We start from the raw sequence: 21,686 nt of genomic DNA, 5'->3' as shown, positions 1-21,686 counted from the left end.
AACACGATGGCCGCAAGATTTGAACCAAAGGACACTAAACCCTGGACTCTAACGGTGTCTGGCTCTCTAATTTGCACATGAAGGGGGGCTTCTCCCAGAATCAACATACTTCCAAGTAAGGAAACGGGCCGTTGGCAGGTGCCACCCCACTTAAATTTATCGGTTTGCGAGCCCGGCCAGCCGTCATTGGTCGCCCAGTTTTCCGGCGCGCTTGATCTCACTGTCACATGCGGTGAGTGGTTGTTGACGGACAACCCATTCACAGCAACAATTGAGAAAGCCAAAATTATGGAAGATACGGCACCACGGCCGACAGCGGTCGTACACGACCAGGTGCCGTTCTTACAGTATCCATCTCCTCACAAAGACGACGCGAACCGTCGCCAATACCTGATTTACTTGATCCCCGGCAACCCGGGACTCGTTGGCTACTATGTCCCATTCATGACCACACTCCGACAACTCCTCAATGAGACGGAGTCCACCCAAGGCAGCCGTCATTCTTTTCATATCTATGGTCGCAACCTGCTCGGCTTTGATGACCGCGACCACCAGCCTCTCTTCGGGACTTCAACCTCGGCAGCCAATGCCTCAGGAGACGCCAAGAAAACTGAGCCTTTCAATCTCGACGACCAGATCAACGGCGTTTGTGAAAACGTCCGGAAGGTCGCAACTAGCACGCTTGCCAATGGCCGTGTATTCGATCACGTCATACTCATCGGCCACTCGGTTGGGGCCTACATTGCCCTGGAGACCTTCCACCGGCATCTTCAAGACAAGCAGACCACCCGCAGCTCCGAGATACCCAACCCTACCTTGGCGCCGTTATCACAAATCTCTTTGACATCCGGCATCCTCCTCTTTCCAACCGTTTACCACATCGCCCGTTCGCCCAGTGGGCGCAAACTGGACCTGCTGCGGACCATCGGCGTGCTTGACCGGACGGCACATCACCTCGCACGGTATGCGTTGGATGTGTTACCGGGATGGGCCGTAAGCGGTGTGGTGCGGCGGGTGTTGGGGTTCCCCGAGCACGCAGCGGACGCTACGCTGGGGTTTTTGAATGGGCGGGATGGAGTGTGGCAGGCACTTCATTTGGGCAAAGATGAGATGAAGGTTATTGGAGAGGAGACGTGGTGAGTAATCCGTGCTCTGATGTCCTGTTTCTCTCTCCCCTCTTTCTCGCGTCGTTTTGTCCCTCTTCTCGTCTTGTCCTTGCTACTCGTAACTTCCACCGTTATGTCTATAGCCTTTTTTGGCTTGTGCTCTTTTTCTTTGCTCCCTCGTGAATCACACCTTGCAATATGAGGATGATGAATCGTTGACACGTTTGAGTACCTCAGGGCAGAAGAAATGTGGGAGATCCAAGAGGCCGAAGGCAAGCAACCTGGAGCGGGGCCTGAGCAGGGGGAAAGCCCAGCCAAGTTTTATTTCTACTTTGGGACAAAAGACCACTGGGTCGCTGATGAGTGCCGGGACGAGTTTATCGAGCGGAGACGCCAGCACGAGAAGGGCAGGACACGGGTCGTCATCGATGAAGGTGGTGTGCCACACGCCTTTTGCATTCGTAAGTGGATTATCCGTTTCGTCGTCTGTCGGGCACTCGGGCTGTTCGCTCGCTCGTACGCTTGTCTTTCTCTGAAAGCGTTGTAGATGGCGGTTTTGCCATGTCGTATCGCGTGCTTGGCTGAGTATGTTGCTGACGGTGCATAAATTCATGCAGACCATAGTGAGTCGGTCGCGGAGAAGGTCAGGAGCTGGGTCGAGGACATTGCTGGCCTCTGATGGGCGGCCACGACCGGTCAACCTACCGGCGGCCCGCCTAGAACAACCGCCCAGCCCTTCTCGGGTGTCTGGCTAGGCCGGGGAGCGAGTTAAGATGCCGCTGAACGAGATGAGGTTCGTTGTTCACGGAAATACCTTTAGGCATCCGTCGGAAAATAAAACCCAACATTGTTGAAAGATCGGGAACCAGGGTTTCATTCTATCATCCCGCTGGCGTGGGCACACCGGTAGACAACGCTCACAGGGGTCCCCCAATCTGTTATTGATTTTCCTAAACCAGCCAGCTGCTAAAATAACACCACAGATGGGCGATCCCCTCCCAGATCTTCCCTTCTGTCAATCAACCACCGTCGGGCCGGACCGCCTGGAGCAAGACGCCCTAAAACCAGGCGATCCAAGTGTCATTTGAGACAAATTACCTGACTCCTTGCTTGACGGCTCCAGGTTCTCAACGACTGACTGCCAAACCTAGATAATTAACCCCTATTAAACCAGGATCGATGGCACGCACATTCGCGATTCAGCTTTTCTTGTACGACTTACCCAATGACGAGCCAATCTCGGCTTCTGCAGCGCAGCGTTGTTCCGGTCGGGTTCGTGGATGTTGTGGAGCGAGCACAATCCGAGAGAGCGGCTGGGGGCCAAGTTTAGGCACCCGAATTCTTAGGCTTGAGATTGGCCATGGTCCACTCCACTCAAAGAAGTCAAGCCATTTTGCCCACCACCAAACGATCGAGCTTCAGGTTCTCGCTCTGCGGATGAGGTTGATTTGTCACAAGCATTATTGACAGACCATCGATGCCGAGCATGGGAAGCTTTCCGATGACCCGCCCTGCTGTGCATCTTGTGATGGAGCCCCAGCGAAGCTCACGGTTGCTTTTGTGCCATTGATGAGAGCTTCAGGGGAGGTTATTATGAAATTAAGGCAAATTGAATTCATTAGGGTACTCTGAGCCGTTGAAACCCCAAGCCGCTCATTAAGACATTATGCGTTTCATGGCCCAGTGCACGCCGGCGTATGGTAAGCGCCGAGACGATGGCCACGGCCATCGCAGACCGGGTGGCTCTTTTGCCCCCAATCATGCAGGCGTGAGTTGGGGGGTGTGTTGCCACAGCTTCCGTGTCTCTACCCAACCCACTTCGACGACTCCTCCCTTCCCCGCCCTTACGCATACCGCCCACCGTCAAACGAGGAGCTTCGATCTGCGGCTGTACTCCCCAGGGGGCCCTCATACGCCGGTGGCGCTAGTCCCACCTGTTGACCAGACCCCGTTTCGGCATCCCAAACTCCAGACATTGCTTGTGCAATAACCGAACTTTCGATGACGGCGGAGAGTGCTACCGCTGGAGCTGGCTGTGGCTGCACGGATAGTCCAAAGGCGGGTGGTTCGCGACGCAGAGCAGAGGGAGAATTCCGTAGTTCCATGGTAATGGGACTCGGCCCGAACTTCGTGGATTCGTGTCCGGTAGGTGCTCGATGGAGAGTTGTTGTAGCAGATAGGGGTGAAGACCACGGAGCAGCGCCAGGGGCATATTGAGGGACGGGAAACTGGCTAGCTGCTGGTTTCGTTGACTTTGTTCGCAGTTGTTCGACATAGTTGCATACGAAGAAGAACAGGAGAAATGAGTGGATCACCCTGTTGTCTTGGGTTAGCACATCTATAACTGGTGTGATTGTATTGGGTGGCATTTCAGCATACATCATGACAACCAGGAGACAGACACTGGTGATCTCCTGTCCCGCCGTGGTGAAGCGGGGTCCATAGTCGGTGAGGCCGCAGATGACGTCGACTAGAAGCGTACCGGCGGCTGTGGCCACCGCCAGGAACAGAATACCGTCAATCACGACGTGTATGTTGGGATGGATTCCGCCATGTCGGCTGAAGCTCGCGGCAACTAGCTCAGCCGTGTTCCACAGGGCGACAACAGGGCACTGCCAACTGTAATGTTAGTGGTCTAAACTGCCGTTTGATCGAGGAATCGGGGGCAACGAACCACGACGAGAATTGGGACGAGGCGTTGGAAGACCATAAACGGGCCATGTCTCCCAGCGGCAATGGATGCGATAATGCCTGTGACTGACAGGGCAATTGCCAGTGAGACACCTCGGAGGATGACACACACCACGAATACGCTCCGACCGATCCCGAGGTAATTGGTGAGGCGCCATTGACGGAGTTCTTTACATGAGGGTTTTGCTGCAGGGGCTGGGAGCGAATCGAGCCAAGCTTCGACGATGGGATCGCAAGAAGGTGGTGGCCGGGACGGCTGTTTCGGGAGGTTGATCTTCCACATTGAAAGGCGTGGTCGATGGCCTATGATGGAGCTGGGGGGACTAGCACGACTCTTCCCTCGACGCTGGTGCGTAGCATGTCGATTTCCGAGAACTGAGAGTCGAGTCGAGTGTTCCAGAGGACGGCGGCCGGTTAAGCCGCCTCACCAGCAGCTTTTGTGCGTTCCACCGCTGTCGTTGGTCGATGGATGGAGCTGCTCGATAGGTAGGTGGATTCGCTGGGAAAGGACGCTGTTCTCCCGTGGACTGGGAGTCTCAACTGGTTGGAAGACCACATACGTCCATGCCACTCCGAGGATGGGACTTGAAGCCCAGAAGTGCCCGACACGGTCTGGGCGTGGGAGATATGACCTGGGAAGGGCTTGGAGTCTGAGCAAGGTCGTGTTTCGCGGTTCGTGGGTACTTAAAGAAGGCGGACATTACCAAGTTAACCCCCTTACCCCCTGGGGCCGTCGGGGGTAAGCCAGGGGGGCGTGGGCGCGCGCTTGTGTGTTGGTGTCTGAAAGAGCTCACTAGCCTTTAGGCACCCGCGGAAAGCCCCCTGTCCCACGCTACCGATGCTTTGTCCGATCCCACGGCTGGCCGCCCCATGAGAGCGACAGGGGTCTTGGAATCCACCAGAATACTACCAACTGGAATAGTTATTGGAAGAGCCGCATTCTTGCCTCCTGTTGGTCGGTACCGCTCGTAGGGCCCTTTCGTGCTTCATGGCGACAACGCATGCGAGATACTACTATGGGTGTCAGATTTCGAGGTGGAAGCGCGGAAGTTCCGTCGAGCGGGGCCACTCGCTCCCGCAAGCGCTAATATCAACGTCCCTCCCGGGCCGTGGGCAGTTTCGGTGCCGATCTCTCATGGTCTTGGCTCCTTCGCTCGGTTCCGGGGCTCGGCGGCGGGTTTCAGTTGCTGACGACCGCGCGCCCCCGTCCTACTACATAGTAGTGTGGTTGTATGTAAGATCCGGATTCTCACGGAAGTATTCCATTACCACGGTGCTGATGGGCACATTTGGCTCTGATGCTTTGGCTGTGTTCCAATCCGGTCCCAACACGGTGAATACGGAGTTAAAGGGACGCATCCTTCCTACGGGAAGTCCCATTTCAAGAGGTTTCAGGCATAAAATTCTTTAGCTGGTGTCACCGAGTTCCATGGCTAACCGCGCATTGCAGAGCGCATCTCAGGTTTGAAGCGTTCATGGCGGTTCCCAATTGCTGTCTGTAATGTGTGTTCGGCTGATCGCCAACTGCAAACAAGTTAACCGGTATACCTTCTATTGGTATGCTACGATGTGAAAAAATAACGGGGGCTTCAAGAGGGGTGTCGCAGGATGAATCCCATCCTGCAAAAGACAAATTTTCGTGTGAGGAGGAAAATACTCTCGATCCTGCCACCCGCGCCAGCAACAGAAGTCATGATTTCGTGCCGTCAATGTCCGAAACCATAACACTGTGATTGGAAAATACCGTCACAAAAATTTAGCACATGAGTCCGCCAGCGAAATTGCAGAGGGGCAGTAACGTTAGGGCCAAAGATGTGAGAGCAGAGGGAAGCACCACTAGATGGATATCGAAAGATCCGTGTTGGATGGTTGAACTTGAGGCTCGATGCGGAGGTGGCTCGGATTTCTGTGCTATTAGTGTTGTTATTCCTCTCTTCGTTGAGAAAGGGCGATCTCCAGAATAAGAATCATCAGTCGGTGGCTTTGAGAGGTGCGAGATGTGGATTTCTGCCTCGGTGCCTGACAGTTAATCAGGCCGCTATCGGTTATCAGAATTTTTCAAGAATATCCTGCCCCACCAAATTCAACACCCCACCTTTGGGATTCTAAGAGCAACCCACCAACAGGGCGCAGCGACTCAGATTCGCCTCCTTCATCATATTTGGTCAGAGACAATCTGGAAACATTTTGTTTCTTCCATTCCCGATAGATTGGTTGACCCTAAAACTTTCTTTTTTTCTGTTTTCGGGTTCCTCGAGTTTCTATCGCATATTTTGTTATCCGCATCCATAATGCCGCCTTCTGCATCTAAGGAGAAGCGCCTCGCGAAGCGCGCCGCCGGCGGGGCGAAGGATAAAAAGACGGTTGCCTCGCGGTCGAAAGCGAACTCCAAAAATGCCAGCACCACCGGCTCGGTAAACGGCGATGAGCCGGAGCTCGACGCCCACGGAAACCCGATCGAGTCAGATGAACCCGCTACCTCGGCTGACAAAATGGATGAAGTGAAACGTCTGGCGGAGCAGATGGACAAGCACGGTCTTTCGGATCGTGTTACTACCGGTGTGTTGGCGTCGACCGCGGCCAGTAAGGACGTCAAGATCACCAGTACGAGTTTGGTGTTCCACGGACGGGTTCTCATCACCGATTCCACCCTCGAACTTACTTTGGGTCGCCGTTACGGCTTGTTGGGCGAAAACGGTTGCGGCAAGAGTACCATCCTGAAGGCTATCGCTGCCCGCGAATACCCCATCCCCGAGCATGTCGACATCTATCTTCTCAACGAAGGTGCCCCTCCGAGCGAGCTGGGTGCTTTGGAGTGGGTTGTGAAGGAGGCCGAAAACGAAATGGAGCGTCTCGACAAGTTGGCCGAGAAGTTGCTCGAGGAGGAAGGCCCCGAGTCTCCTATCCTGATGGATCTTTACGAGGTATGCACAAAACATGCTATATGCCGCCCGGTTTGCTGCGCGGTCCATTAGTGTTAATTCAGCTTATAGCATATGGAGGCGATGGACCCTTCGACCTTCGCGACTCGTGCATCATTGATCTTGACAGGTCTAGGTTTCAACAAGACCACAATCCATAAGAAGACCAAGGATATGTCAGGTGGTTGGAGAATGCGCGTCGCCCTCGGCAAGGCCCTTTTCGTCAAGCCGACTTTGCTGCTCCTTGATGACCCTACCGCCCATTTGGATCTGGAAGCCTGTGTGTGGCTGGAGGAGTACCTCAAGAAATGGGACCGGACACTCGTTCTTGTTTCTCACTCGATGGATTTCTTGAATGGTGTATGCACCAGCATGATCGACATGAGGGCAAAGAAGCTCATCTACTATGGCGGTAACTATGACAGTTACGTCAAGACCAGGACCGAGCAGGAGACGAATCAGATGAAAGCCTACCAGAAGCAACAGGACGAAATTACTCATATCAAGAAGTTCATCGCCAGCGCCGGTACCTACGCCAACTTAGTGCGTCAGGCGAAGTCCCGCCAGAAGATTCTGGACAAGATGGAGGCCGACGGCTTCATCGAGCCCGTTGTCCAGGACCGAGTTTTCACCTTCCGGTTCGCCGACGTTGAGAAGCTTCCACCCCCGGTTCTGTCGTTCGACGCGGTGACTTTCTCCTACTCGGGTGACCCCAAGGATGACCTGTACCGCAACATCGACCTTGGTTTCGACATGGACTCGCGTACCGCTCTTGTTGGCCCGAATGGTGTTGGCAAGTCCACGCTCTTGCGCCTCATGACGGGTAAGCTCTCGCCCACGGCCGGTTCCGTGACACGGCATACCCACTTGAAGCTCGGTTTGTACTCGCAGCATTCCGCGGAGCAGCTAGATCTCACCAAGTCTGCCCTTGACTTTGTGCGTGACAAGTACAAGGACAAGTCGCAAGACTACCAGTACTGGCGCCAACAACTCGGCCGTTACGGCTTAACTGGAGAGGCCCAGACTTCTTTGATCGGCACCCTTTCTGACGGCCAGAAGAGTCGTATTGTGTTCGCCCTCCTTGCCATTGACGGCCCCAACATGCTACTTCTCGACGAGCCGACCAACGGGTTGGATATCCCTACCATCGACAGTTTGGCAGATGCTATCAACGCCTTCAGCGGCGGCGTTGTCGTCGTCAGCCACGACTTCAGGTAAGTATTCTGCAGCCCCCTAATCATATTCGTAGCATCATTCTGATAGTGTCTTTTAGGCTGTTGGACAAGATTGCCAAGCAGATTCTCGTATGTGAGAACAGGACCATCAAGCAGTGGGATGGTACTATTTCTGAATACAAGAACTACCTGCGGAAGAAGATGATTTCTGCTGGTGCCGTTTGAAATGCTTAAGGACGGCTTGCATTCATGAAACAGGAGAGCAAATCAGGTGTCAACGCCCCTGAGACAGTCCGCCTCACACGCGGCGTGCTGCGGGCCGGCCTGGCGGAGAAAAGCTCTCGCCGAAGGGGGGCTGAGATAATCCACACGAGGGGGGCACCGGCGGGGATCGGGTCGGAAAAAGAAGGTTGGATGAGTTGAGCGGTGATCGACTCTGCGAACTACCATTGAGGCTGGTGGAATGGTATAGACTGTCAACAACTTTGGTCTTAAATGTCTTCTTTTACCCATGTCCATGTGTTATTCACCCCTGATACCTCTTGTGGACTAGAGATTGAGATATAATGGGGAAGCTAGATGTAAGGCTCGCGATCTGCTGGCCCTGCCAAGGTTGGTCATCAGTTTTGTCTGTGGCCGGGTTGCGGACTATTGATTGATGATAGACTACGGGAGGTTCGGATTGTTCGTTTGGTGCAGGCCAAATGTGGGCCTCCCGAGGCCATTCCCAAAACCTGCATCCTGTTTCCACAACTCGCTTTGCATCCGCATTAAGCGCCATTTGCGCTCTGCAAGCAGTCCAAAAAAACAAGGTGAACGGTAATTTATCATCATGTGGGCGAAGCCGAATAAAAATGCGGGCAGAAAACCCTCGCCATGGCCCCAGTTTAGGCTCAAGGATGTCCGCCCTCAGCCAGCCACCAGCTCATACATGCGCGTTTCAACCTCATGCGCGACTTGGACGCCAAGTCGAGAGTTTTTGGGGCCGCTTCTGCAGGTGCTGGTTGGTTCGAGGCCCGAAACTGTGGAAGGGAGAATCCAGGGCTCCGTGGACACTGGGATGGAAACCCATCTGTGGCTTGGATGCACGCACCACCGCGCAGTCCCGGCGGGTAATTGGCCGGGGGCTGAGATTGATTGTTGTTTGTGTCTGCAGGGGAGGTGTGAATATAGCATGTTAACAACTTGGAAGCATCCAGATGGGTTCGATGAGGTTGTTTTATGGGAGAAAATAGCTCAGAAAGTTACAAAAGTGAGGAAGCTACTTATTTTTTAACGTGGCCTAGATGAGTTTTACTCGAGCCAGACAATTCAAAGTTTCCTTCACCACGGTTGAGGGTCGGCTGCGCCAACTTGAATCTCAAATGGATGAAGAGGTGGGATCGCACGCACTAACATCGTACAGGCGTGATCCTAGCGCGTAACGCACCTCTTGTGGAGCAGCACCTACTTTGCTCAATCGGTCGGCCGGGTGGACCGCTGGATGGATCACCTTCGCGAGAGGTGCGAAAGAAGCGGCTGTCAAAGGGGCATTTTGGGGGAAGACTCTGCGCGGCACACACCAACGTAGTGAAGGCAGATGTGGCCAAAACGAGGAGAGCGATCCGGCCTGGTTCATGGATTCCCAACCACCACCGCCATCCCTATCGCTCTCTCTTCCTCGCATCATCACCATCCCCACCACCATCGCACACTTCCATCACCACATCGTCGGCAGTGCCGCCCTACGACTGTCGGGGCCTAAGTCCGGTTTCCTTGATTGTCCATTCCGGTGATTCGCTCTGTCGTGCCCAGCGCGGCTGCAGCCTCTACCCGAGGCAAACACCGCCGCGTAACTCTCGATCCCGAAGTCGTGCTTTTTTACCGATCGAGTCTTTTTTGGCCCGAAAATCTCCACTAGACCATCACCATCACCCGCCGTCTCGTCCTTCCAGCGCGGCTACCATCGTTTCGAGCCTGCCCGGCCCTCCTCTGCCCGGCCGCCCGGCTCTCGCCATCGATCACGCCGTGCGCACTCAATTCGCGATTGTACAACATCCCAAAACCCATTCCTCTTGACACGCACGGCCGAGGATCGTAGTCGACAGCGACCGCCGCGGTGCAGTTGATAGGATTCGGGGCTTCGCACGGTGCCGGGACCCGACGTGACCACGACCGCGCCGACCGACCTAGAGTGCCCCCCGATGGGCTCGCATAATTTGTAAAAGCGACCGAGTAACTTTCCGGCGAACGGGGCTAGCGGGAGTTGGCCACCAACTAACAATGGACCACTTGTCAACTGTGCTGCAGCGCCCGCCTCATTTTGATGAGGACGGGAGCAATGGAGAAGATCGAGGCCCACGCGGGGGGTTGCGCGACATCCTAAACCCCGTGAGCTCGACAACACAGGCACCCACAACACCGGGGGCGCCTGCGCCGCCTCGACCACAGTCGTCATTCAGCTTGCGGTCCCCAACGCAACAATCTGACCATCACCATCCGTCCGCCTACGCAGCCTCGCCGTCGAGTAAGGGCGGCCAGCCATCAGGATCCCGCTCAATTCTGAACAATCCGTTTGGGGCCAGCTCTGGCACTGCATTGCCACCACCACCACCACTGCAAGCTCCACCAAACATTGTATCGGCGGCGGCATCAGCAGCAGCAGGAACATCGAGCCTGCAACATCCGCCGCGGTCGCCGTTGCACGCCCCGTCGATCTACTATCCATCAGACCCGCGAGATCGCGAATCAACACGCGACCGACCCGGCACTAGCAGCTTCTACGACCCGACTACCGATTCAAATCGCGAACGGGAACGCCGGGTTTCTGAGACGGGCTCCTGGCGTACCAGCGCCCAGGCCTCTCCGCCAAAGGTAAGCAAGCAAATCTCAATTTTGGGGGAGCCTCCCCGACGATACCGCCAGGCACCACACTTTCTTTCCACTTTCTTTTTTCTCTTTGTCCCCTAGCCCATTCATCAACCAACGATCCATCCTCCCTTGCCCCATTAAACCAACAACCACCTTCCGCCCCATCACCAGATTTCCACCATCACCCCATTCCCATTCCCTGTTCCCGCGCCCTCCAATCGCCAACACGCCAATCCGGCATCCATTTTTTAGCACGCCAACAAAGCGTGACTTTTCAATTCCTGCCTCCCCCCAATTCTATTCTCCACGCGTTTTATTTTCTCGCCGATTCTCTAACGCGAAATCATTTTTCTTCCAACGCCACTTTAGACTCGCGACCCTTACAATTACTCGCGCTCTCCCGCGGATTATTACAATCATAATAATAACAACGGGGCCTACGCATCGCCCACTACGGCGCCTTATCGGCCGCGAAGCCCCATCGCGCACCACCATTCTCCCAGCGTGGGACCTACGAGTCCATCTCGGCCACAGCTCGCCACATCGCCTAGTCTAAGACACATCACGATGCCCAGTGCAACCACGAATGGGGCATCGTCCGTGCTGTCCACGCTGGCACGGAACGAATCACCCGCGCCTTCATCCAAGACACCGGTTGCGAGCGTGCGTATTCGCTCAGACTGCATCTTTTCCTTCTGCCTCTGCTGACACTTCCGTGTAGACTCCGAGCCGTGCCGCGGGCGTCATGTCATTTTCCAATATCCTCTCCAACGCCGAGCCCTTGTCTAAACCTCGACCGACCTCGCCAATCCCCGCCGATGATGCCTCCGTGCTCACGGACCGGGAGAGGCCTGAGAAGGGCGACAAGGAAAAGAGGCAATATCGCAAGAGCATCAAGGTGTCTCGCATCTCCGACATCAAAGGCGCCGAGTCGACTCCCAAGATTCCCCGACGACCCGCGCCGGCCAAATCGGAAACCCCCTCGTCTTCAATCCGTATTCCGACCAAGCGATCAGTGAATGGGCTGCCGAAGCACAAGGTTTTCTCGGCCGAGAAAGAAAAGAGGATCCGAGAGCTTATGGAAGAGTTGGACACCGAGGAGACCAGTGAGACGGATTTTGAGGACGAGTTACAATCCTGGAAGGAGCGTTCCCTGCGCCGACGCCAGGAGATGAACCGCCGAGATGATACCCACCGACAGAACAGGCGCGGCGACTACGCCCATGTCGAGGCACACAAGCTGCAGGAGCACGCAGAATTAGGCAAGAAGCGTTACTTTGATATCAATTACGAAGAAGCGCTCCAGGAGGTCCGAGAACAAGAGCTCTTCGCTGAGAAGGAACGCAAGAAGGATATGCAGCGTAAAAGACGCCGCGAAAAATCGATGGCCACGACCATGGATCAAAGAGCCGCCGCGCTTGCCAGGGCTTCCGCCGCGCAGGACGAGGCGGAGCGCCAAAAGTACATGCGCGAAGCGGAACGTGCGAATAAGAAAGTGCAACAGACCAAGTACATCCTTCAAAAAGGTCTCAAGGGTCCTGCCCGCAACGTGGGCCCGATTGAACCCAACCTGGAGGGTGGTACCATGGCGACCTTCTCTGCCGAAAACATGGAGCCTGGCAAGGCGAAGGGCAAGGGTCGCACTGGTGGCAGGCTCAAGAAGTCGAAGGAGCAAAAGCAGGCGGAGAAGGATTCGGCCGAAGCCGCCCAGGCCGCCCTCGACGCTGGCGAGGAGCTTCCCAGTCGAGAAGAGACCGCCAAGATCCGGATCAAGTTCAGCAAGTCCAAGGGTAATAAAGACGACACCGACAAGGAAAACAAGGAGCCTCGGGATTCGAAGGATAAGGAGAAGGCGCTCGAAGAGCCGAAGGATCCGCTTGAAATGAAGTTCCAATCCAAGGGCTTCAACCAGATCTACGACCAGATTTGGCGTGACTTGGCTAGAAAAGACGTCAACAAGGTCTTCAGACTGGCAACCGACTCCTACTCGACGAAGTCTTCCAACCTCAAAAAGACCGCTATCCTGGCGTCCAAGGAAGCTAAGCGTTGGCAACTCAAGACCAACAAGGGCACTAAAGATCTCCAGGCACGTGCGAAGCGTGTCATGCGCGACATGATGGGTTTCTGGAAGCGGAACGAGCGTGAAGAGCGCGACCTCCGCAAGGCCGCCGAGAAACAAGAGCTTGAAAATGCCCGCAAGGAAGAAGCCGACCGCGAGGCTGCCCGCCAGAAACGGAAGTTGAACTTCCTTATCTCCCAGACGGAGTTGTACTCCCACTTCATCGGCAAGAAGATCAAGACAAACGAGGTGGAACGCAGTACCGACCATCCCGACGAGGCTCCGGAAGAAAAGGACCATGGTGCCGACAACGCACTCGACATCGATGAGCCAACAGGCCCAGTCGGCACCAAGGTCACGAATTTCGAAAATCTCGATTTCGACGAAGAGGATGAGTCGAATCTGCGCGCCGCAGCCATGGCAAATGCCCAAAACGCCATTGCCGAAGCCCAGAAGAAGGCGCGCGAGTTCAACAAGGACGATACCAATCTCGACGAAGATGGAGAGATGAACTTCCAGAACCCAACTGGTATGGGCGATGTTGAGATTGAGCAGCCAAAACTTCTCAATTGCCAACTCAAGGAGTACCAGCTCAAGGGTCTCAACTGGCTGGTCAACTTGTACGAACAGGGCATCAACGGCATCCTTGCCGACGAAATGGGTCTCGGCAAAACGGTGCAGTCCATCTCCGTCATGGCATACTTGGCCGAAAAGTACGACATCTGGGGCCCATTTCTCGTTGTCGCGCCTGCGTCGACCTTGCACAATTGGCAGCAGGAGATCACCAAGTTTGTCCCGGAGTTCAAGGTTCTGCCGTACTGGGGTACTGCTGCGGACCGTAAGGTCCTCCGCAAGTTCTGGGACCGGAAGCACACAACCTACAAGAAGGACGCGCCCTTCCATGTCATGATCACCTCGTATCAACTTGTTGTCTCTGATGTCGCCTACTTCCAGAAGATGAAGTGGCAGTACATGATTTTGGATGAAGCGCAGGCCATCAAAAGCTCCCAAAGTTCGCGTTGGAAGTGCCTGCTCGGCTTCCACTGCCGCAACAGGCTGCTGCTCACCGGTACCCCCATTCAGAACAACATGCAGGAACTATGGGCGCTTCTGCATTTCATTATGCCGTCCTTGTTCGACTCCCACGACGAATTCAGCGAGTGGTTTTCCAAGGATATCGAGTCTCACGCTCAGAGCAACACGAAGCTGAACGAAGACCAACTCAAACGTCTGCACATGATCTTGAAGCCGTTCATGCTTCGTCGTGTGAAGAAACATGTCCAGAAAGAGCTGGGAGACAAGATCGAGCTGGACGTCTTCTGCGACCTGACCTACCGCCAGCGAGCCCTGTACGCGAGTTTGCGCAACCAAATCAGCATCATGGATCTCATTGAGAAGGCGACTTTGGGTGACGATGACTCTGCTAGTCTCATGAATCTCGTCATGCAGTTCCGCAAGGTTTGCAACCACCCCGACTTATTTGAGCGCGCGGATACCTCCTCGCCCTACTCCTTTGGCTACTTTGCGGAGACGGCTTCGTTTGTGAGAGAAGGGACGAACGTCACTGTGGGGTATTCCACCCGTAGTCTGATCGACTACGAGTTGCCGCGCTTGGTGTGGCGTGATGGTGGGCGCCTCTACAAGGCTGGGCCCGACAACGCCACGGCCGGCTTCCGTAACAGGTATCTGGATCACATGATGAACATTTGGGCGCCTGAGAACGTTCGCGAAAGCCTTACTGGCACCGACAATTTTTCATGGCTTCGTTTTGCGGACACCAGCCCCGAAGAAGTTTACCGAGCCGGCCATCAAGACGTCTTCACCCGTGCGACGGACCTAGCATCCAGGGGGAACCGCCTCGGGGCCATGAAGGTCCTTTACGACGAGCCCGAGGAGAGGGACTGGACACCGGCCCACGCTCTCTTCCAGATCTGCAAACGCGAGGATCGTACGCCGTTGGCCGAAATCACGGACGAAGGGGTGCTCGGCAACCTTCTGAACGTGGCGCGCTCGAATTACGACGAAACCGGATTTGGCCGCCTCGAGCAGGCTGCACGCTCACGCGCGTCCGCCCCGCCAATTGATGTTTCGTGCAACAGTCGTGGATCGGTCATCGAGCAGGAGAATGTTTTGTTCAACGCCCCGATGCGCAAGGCTCTCTACGGCCCGACACCGCCGGAAGCGAAGGCCTTCGTCACGCAGAAGGTCCCCGTTGAGTTCTATCCCGCCCCCGCTCTACTCCCGGCCCCGGACAACGAGAAGCAGAAGTTCACCGACATCACTGTGCCGTCCATGGGCCGCTTCGTCACCGATTCCGGCAAGCTTGCGAAGCTCGATGAGCTTCTCCGCCAACTCAAGGAGGGTGGCCACCGTGTCCTGCTGTATTTCCAGATGACTCGCATGATCGATTTGATGGAGGAATACCTTACCTACCGCAATTACAAGTACTGCCGCCTAGATGGTTCCACCAAGCTCGAGGACAGACGCGACACCGTTGCCGATTTCCAAACCCGGCCCGAGATCTTCATTTTCTTGTTGTCCACACGCGCAGGTGGTCTAGGTATCAACCTCACAACGGCCGACACGGTCATCTTCTACGACTCGGATTGGAACCCCACGATCGACTCCCAAGCCATGGACCGCGCCCATCGTCTTGGTCAAACCAAGCAAGTCACGGTTTACCGCCTTATCACGCGTGGCACCATCGAAGAGCGCATTCGCAAGCGCGCGATGCAAAAGGAGGAAGTCCAGCGTGTTGTCATCACGGGCGGGTCCTCGGCTGCGGGCGGCGGCGTCGACTTCTCAGGCCGTCGGGCGCCAGAGAACCGCAACCGCGACATTGCCATGTGGCTTGCCGACGATGAGCAAGCGGAGTTGATTGAGCGGCGGGAGAAGGAGCTACTTGAGAGCGGAGAGTATGACAAGATCCAAAAGAAGAAGGGTGGCAAGCGCAAGAGGGCAGGCGCCGGCGCTGCTGAGGTCATGGCAGCCTCGGCTAATGTTAGTTTGGACGACATGTATCATGAAGGTGAGTCCGCACATCTCCTTACGTCAACCCCAATACTATAACCTGAGCTAACCATATTCCCCCTGAATAGGCGAAGGCCATTTTGACGATAACAAGGGCTCGGGCACGGCAACGCCCACAGTCGCCGACGACGGTCGCACCGGCAAGCGCAAGAAGATGGTCGGCAAGAAGGCCAAGACCGCTAAGCAACGTTTGGCCATTGCCGATGGTGAGATCGACATGTAAGATGATGGCGCGTCGGCCGCATGGAAGAAGTATTGAAGGAGACACCCGATGTGCATGTGGACTCTAGTCTGCATCCTTGGAACCAAGGTAGCCACCCAGAAAGGGGGCTCGACGGTCAACCAGCACATCCGGTGCGTTATGTTGTAAGAATATCTGGGCGGGCGAGGAGGCCCATGGAGCGAGTCAGTGTTTCCTTAAAGTTCTTTTTATTGTTTATGCTAGGGCATTACGGTTCCGATCACATGCATACACAGCAACATACATGGCATGGAAGCCGGACAAAAAGAACATCCTGTCTTTTTGCTGTTCATAACTTTTCCCGTCTTGGGAATCGATTGTTGGCTGGGCGGATTGATTGGGGAGGGGACAAATGGGAGTTGATCATTTGGGCTGGCATGTGCGGACCTTCAACGGGAGACTGGGGAAAGACTTTCTTAGGTCAGGTGGTATTTGGGAGAAGAAAAGGGATCGCCAATGGACGGCACTGGCAGTGTAAAGCGTGATGGGCTGATGGGCATGCGAATAACTTTTCACCTTTTTTCCTTGCGTTCATTTTACTTTTTCCTCTCTAGCTTCGGTAGCTTAATGGGAACAGGTATAGAGCTTGTCAAGATACATTTCTCATTTGTGGCCTTGGGTTCGTAGGACTCATCTGGATGATAAAGGCATCATTGCTGCGGTACTCAACGGTTGAAACTCTTGGAAGGCGGGCAGGGGCTGAACGGGTAGAGATCGGTCTCCCAAGCGTGAATAAGGGCGGGGGGAGGCGTGTCATTGTTGAAGGAAATGTGCATCAATTAAGAGTAATAACAATATGTTCCTCAATGAACTCTCGCTTCAGAACCTCCGTAATTGCTAGATATTACATCTTTAAACCCCATCGGCTCCCTCCTCTCCTCGCGGCTCAACATTATCATAAATGAGTGAGTACCCGTGCAATCCGAAACCACTCGCATCCTCGTTCCCCGAGACATCCGGCGTGAAGGGCAGCAGCACAGTCCAATTACTCGCTTGACCCCTTTGGTCCCGGCGGGCCATCCTCCTCTCCCTCCTGCTTGACATCCCGCGTCTCTTGGCTCTCGATACGGGTCCATGACGCCCCGGATGACGAAGTCGCAGACGGCACGGTGCTAACCTGATCTGGCTTGCCGTCCCCGTCCCTTCCCGCCTCATCCTCCTTCCCCTTCACCTCGCGACGATGCTCCCGCCGCTCTAGCTTGGGGGCTTCGGTCATAACTAGGAAGGTCGCATACGCCGCCCGGCTGGTGATGAACGCCGTCGCGCCAAAACTCCAGATGAACAAGGCGAGGCTGCCGGTGAGGAACAGGGTGGGGACTAGGACGAGAAGAGCGATGCCAATCCAGAACAGGGTGGCACAGAGGAAGATCGTGGCGAAGGTGAAGAGGGTGGAGAGGGTGAAGGTGGTGAAGACGATGAGTGGGATGGCGGAGAAAAAGCCCTGGGCGAGAAGGAAAGCCTAATGTTACAAGGTTAGGGAACTGGTCAAGGGCGTGGTTACGCTCGAGAGCAAGTGACATACAAAGAGGAACGGGCGCTCTCTAGCAAAGGCTTTTGCTCTATCGTAAGCATCTTGACGCTGTTGCGGAGGCACAAGACGGTCGAATTGGTGAAGGGCAAAATCGCCCCAGTTTGCAGCTGTCTGACGGAGAGGCATGGTGGGCTCGCTGCGGTCTCGTCCTGTTTGCCGCGTTTGGGTAACTAATTGTAAGCAGCTGTGATGCGATGGAACGCCCAACACGGCAAGCAATGCAATGCAATCGAGTTAGGAGGATCTCGAGAGTTTAAGGCTTCTCTCAAATCCGAGGTGACTTTTTCTGGAAGGGATACAAAAACTGCCCAAGAATGCCAACTCACGCTTCTCCCACCGTTTGATGATGGTGAAGGGATGCCCAAGGCGATGACGTGCAGAGGGTGACGATCGCAGCTCCCCTGATCTTGAGGCTTGGCAAGCCCCACCTACAACGCAACTCCCTTAAGGTCCCATCAGCTTGCGCTGCGCTGGCACGTTCAGCCCCCCAAACAATAATTCGGGTAGAGAGGTAAGCTCGCTTTAAACAGAAGAAGCGGCAGACCGAAACAGATAGCTTAAGTCCAATCTGACAACACTCGATCAAATATTAACGGATTTTGGCAATAATAATTGGAATAACTACCGAGAAGCCTAGTTAGCCGCCTTACATCAATCCTCAAAATCTGAAGACTTCATATCTCCGCTGACCGAAACCCCAGAGGCCCAGGTAGTTTTTACTTACTTACCATGTTCAGTCTTGAGAAACTCCGGAATATTCCGTTTAACTTATTCCGTCTACTTCGTACAAATATCTCCAAAGCAAGTCTGCCATGTCCACGACCACCTCTATGTCAGCAATCTCAAAACCAGTTCCCCAGCCCATTAGTGCCCAGTTCTATAAATCAACAATTAGACTTTTGTCTGAGTTCCTCACTCATGTTCAACTATACCCTGCACCATAAGGTGGTTGGGCTATTGAGCGCGGGAAGGGGCTCATCTTGTCACCAGGGCTGGGCACGGTGATAAAACCAAGCAAGCCGCACCTCGCTCAACGATGGCCGGCTACCTGCAATCTTTATAAGCCACGCTGCCACAGTGACAAAGGTCCCAGCCCCGTGTGATCTAATTTCTCGTGTTTAGACTATACTCCTATAAAGAGTGATTGGATTGTCTCACAAGTGAGGCATTGTTCGCCCGTACTTCACGTGAACCTCTCCCATGATCGTGTAGTTTTCTCCCATGGTGTGCCAACAAAGCACCAATTCCCATCCTACTACCACAAGATACCAAATATCGCACATGTAGAATATGGCCAAGAACAACGCAAGGCCCAATGGTTACGGCTCGCCCTATTCAGGTCAAAGATTGTTACTGTTCTTTGTAATAAGCTAGAGAGCATGTCACCTCGGCATCAACACTAGATGACAGAGCGTGCTGTAGTAAACTACCATATAACGGGCTCAACTCCCGCGCCGGCCTTCCCCCACCATCACACCTTCATTACGTAGTCTTTTTCTCTATCTTGCACCTCAGCTTCTCACCAATCCTTTGAGCTGTCAGCCCTTAGAACACAGATTTCGCCATTTCCCTTAACCTCCCAAGCCGCTCCGCGAAACGAATTTTGTCAAGAATTCATCTCCAACAAACCCATACAAAGCGCCGTTTAACATCGACACCATTTGCATCCGTTATTACACCGTGTTCCCCTGCGGCCATGGAGCTGATGCGACTCTCGAGTACTGCCCCCAAGAACAGGAGCATATCGATCACTTCGGACAGACCCTCAACCCTTTTTGCGAGACCGGGCGTCAGGCCAATCGAGAAATGGGGCTTCATTGTGACTATTGTCACAAGCAATGAGACAAGCGCAAGTTTGACTATTTCGACCTCGTCTGCAACACTCTCATTGATAACGCCAGCGGGCATCCCGACATCCAAGCCCATATCGCGGCTCGCCACAAGCAAGAGAAGGAGCACCTTGAGAGCCTCACTTCGGAATTCAAGCATGGGACTGATCTGGAGCTTGACTTCAGTATCTACGACCAGTTCCCCCAAAAGGTTGCTGAAGTTTCTTGTTGGCATGAAAACGTCCGCGAGAAAGAAGCTTGCGCTGGCTCAGATCAAGGGAAAGAAAGAAGTCGCCAAGGAGCACTCCCAGACCGGTTCTTGTAGCGAAGGAAGCCCTTGTTCCGAATCATGGACCGAACTCATCCACTCCGAATGGGACGGTAGCGATGGCGCAACTGCGGGCAACAAATCTTCAAGCAAGGCTGCTAGCAAAGCTGCTAGCAAGGTGTCGAACAAAGGCTCCAGAAGCCCAAGCACTAAACTAAAATTCGGTTTTCCTTTTTGGCAGGTCCGGTAGCGGTTCTCGGGATAACAAGCGCGAGGGGAGCGGATGGGAGGCGCACCAACTGCATCAAGTTCTACTTGCATACCGCGCACAGGGACTCGGATATCAGGGTTGCATTCACGAAGGATGGAAGATAGAAAATTCAAGACTTAGTTACTAATGCGAGGGTTTGGAGTTTTCCGGTGCACAAAGTTTCGAGGGGGATCTAATTATGGGCCACTCTATTCAACTTGGATTAGAGCCGGTAGAACATACTCTCAGGGTCCTTTAGTCCCATTAGTCCACTACATTGATAGTTGTATGTTGGTAGAAGATTGGATACACGTTTCCTCCACCCTACTTATTCAGTTGCGGGAGGTACATATATAATTACCCCACGAGTTGTTCGCCGCTAGCTCAAGGTGCTACCTCCTTACCCGTCTTGACACTCTCCTTCACTGCCTCAATGATCCTCAACACCTGAGCCGCTTGTGTCGCCGGAACCGGGACATCCTCCTCCTTCCCAGTCTCGAGCGACTTTGCAAACAACTCGTAGAACTTGATGTATGTATCAGGCTCAACCGTAGGGTAGACACTGTCCGTGACCGCCCCGCCTTCGCCCAAGAGAGACACCCGCCCGTACTTCGACTCATCTTCCCGGCCGAATTTCGCATCCGTCGCCTTACCGCCGCTGCGGAGCTGGTCCTCCTGAGGATCCAATCCAGTCTTGTGGTAGCTTCCCTTGCTGCCGCGGACCCAATACCGCACTTGCTGGGACTCCACACTGACCACACCAATCCTCACATGCACGATCGTCCCAGTCTCCTCGTAGCTCAAGACAATATTGACGCTATCCGGCTCATCCGCCTCGCCGGCCACCCCTTTCACGAGCTTCCCCTCCCGCTGGCGCACAAACTTGCCATACACCCCACTCGGCATACCAAACAGCACAAACACCTGATCCAGCAGGTGAGTGCCCAAGTCAAACAGCACACCGCCGCCCTCGGCCATACCCGTCGAGGCCTTCCACCCAGCCGTCGGCGCCGCAATGCGCAACCGGTCAAAGTGCGTCTCAAACTCAACCACGCGACCGAGCGTGCCGTCGCCGATGAGCTTGCGCACCGTCAGGAAATCCGAGTCCCAGCGGCGGTTCTGGTACACACACAGCACGCGGCCGACTTCGCGCGCACGTGTGGCCAGCTTGTCGGCCTCGGCGGCTGTGGGGACAAATGGCTTTTCGACTAGGACATGCTTGCCGGCGTCGAGGGCGGCTAGGGCGAACGGGTAATGGATCTGCGGTGGGGTGCAGAGGACGATGACGTGCACGTCCTGGTCGGCGAGGAGGTCGTCGAAGCTGGTGACGTGCTTGACATCTGGGTGGTCCTCGGGGGCTGAGTTGCCGGGTGCTGGGGAGCGCTGAAGGATGGAGTGCAGCTTGAGAGAAGGGGTGAGGGCGATGAAGGGGATGTGGAAGACCTTGGCTGAGAGGCTGCAGGGGGGGTGTTGTCTTAGTGACGGGTCTCGACTTATTAGGTGAGATACAAGCAGGTAACTTACCCGTAGCCCACGATAGCGACGTTGAACTGCTTCGCGCCCATGTTGTCGTCTGTCCTTTTCCTCGAAAACTTTCTTGGTAGATATCACGAGCAATTGACAACCTCAATGGAACGGTGATGAAGTGATTTTAAACATTAATTGACTCAAATGTCGATTATTAATGAGACCAGGCCGCAAACAGTAGACCGATGTGCCCGAGTCAGTTCTCCAC

General features: G+C 54.6%; 6 protein-coding genes across 6 annotated transcripts; 3 read left to right on the top strand and 3 right to left on the bottom strand.

Moving 5' to 3' along the window:
• Nucleotides 1–288: 288 nt before the first annotated feature.
• C8A04DRAFT_24130 (uncharacterized protein) lies at nucleotides 289–1,785 on the top strand (the record flags this gene model as incomplete). The annotated part of the gene is made up of 3 exons (XM_062778989.1): nucleotides 289–1,136; nucleotides 1,344–1,567; nucleotides 1,724–1,785. 3 exons carry the CDS (start codon nucleotides 289–291, stop codon nucleotides 1,783–1,785), a joined length of 1,134 nt encoding a protein of 377 aa, XP_062641692.1.
• Nucleotides 1,786–2,950: 1,165 nt separating this feature from the next.
• On the bottom strand, nucleotides 2,951–3,827 carry C8A04DRAFT_24129 (uncharacterized protein; the record flags this gene model as incomplete). The annotated part of the gene is made up of 3 exons (XM_062778988.1): nucleotides 2,951–3,422; nucleotides 3,486–3,725; nucleotides 3,781–3,827. The coding sequence occupies 3 exons, from the start codon at nucleotides 3,825–3,827 to the stop codon at nucleotides 2,951–2,953; spliced, it is 759 nt and encodes a 252-aa protein (XP_062641691.1).
• Nucleotides 3,828–6,088: 2,261 nt separating this feature from the next.
• On the top strand, nucleotides 6,089–8,118 carry C8A04DRAFT_24128 (P-loop containing nucleoside triphosphate hydrolase protein; the record flags this gene model as incomplete). The annotated part of the gene is made up of 3 exons (XM_062778987.1): nucleotides 6,089–6,721; nucleotides 6,791–7,932; nucleotides 7,992–8,118. 3 exons carry the CDS (start codon nucleotides 6,089–6,091, stop codon nucleotides 8,116–8,118), a joined length of 1,902 nt encoding a protein of 633 aa, XP_062641690.1.
• Nucleotides 8,119–10,155: 2,037 nt separating this feature from the next.
• Nucleotides 10,156–16,055, top strand: C8A04DRAFT_24127 (INO80-like protein; the record flags this gene model as incomplete). Its single annotated transcript, XM_062778986.1, has 4 exons — nucleotides 10,156–10,746; nucleotides 11,113–11,406; nucleotides 11,465–15,830; nucleotides 15,901–16,055. 4 exons carry the CDS (start codon nucleotides 10,156–10,158, stop codon nucleotides 16,053–16,055), a joined length of 5,406 nt encoding a protein of 1,801 aa, XP_062641689.1.
• Nucleotides 16,056–17,058: 1,003 nt separating this feature from the next.
• On the bottom strand, nucleotides 17,059–17,730 carry C8A04DRAFT_24126 (uncharacterized protein; the record flags this gene model as incomplete). The annotated part of the gene is made up of 2 exons (XM_062778985.1): nucleotides 17,059–17,532; nucleotides 17,596–17,730. 2 exons carry the CDS (start codon nucleotides 17,728–17,730, stop codon nucleotides 17,059–17,061), a joined length of 609 nt encoding a protein of 202 aa, XP_062641688.1.
• Nucleotides 17,731–20,335: 2,605 nt separating this feature from the next.
• C8A04DRAFT_33761 (uncharacterized protein) lies at nucleotides 20,336–21,516 on the bottom strand (the record flags this gene model as incomplete). Its single annotated transcript, XM_062782590.1, has 2 exons — nucleotides 20,336–21,407; nucleotides 21,476–21,516. The coding sequence occupies 2 exons, from the start codon at nucleotides 21,514–21,516 to the stop codon at nucleotides 20,336–20,338; spliced, it is 1,113 nt and encodes a 370-aa protein (XP_062641687.1).
• Nucleotides 21,517–21,686: the final 170 nt, after the last annotated feature.

This window comes from Dichotomopilus funicola (genome assembly GCF_033296635.1).
Source record: "Dichotomopilus funicola strain CBS 141.50 unplaced genomic scaffold C8A04scaffold_1, whole genome shotgun sequence".
Taxonomy (NCBI): domain Eukaryota; kingdom Fungi; phylum Ascomycota; class Sordariomycetes; order Sordariales; family Chaetomiaceae; genus Dichotomopilus; species Dichotomopilus funicola.
Note: the sequence above shows the minus strand (reverse complement) of the source record. Positions and strands in the feature narration are given on the sequence as shown.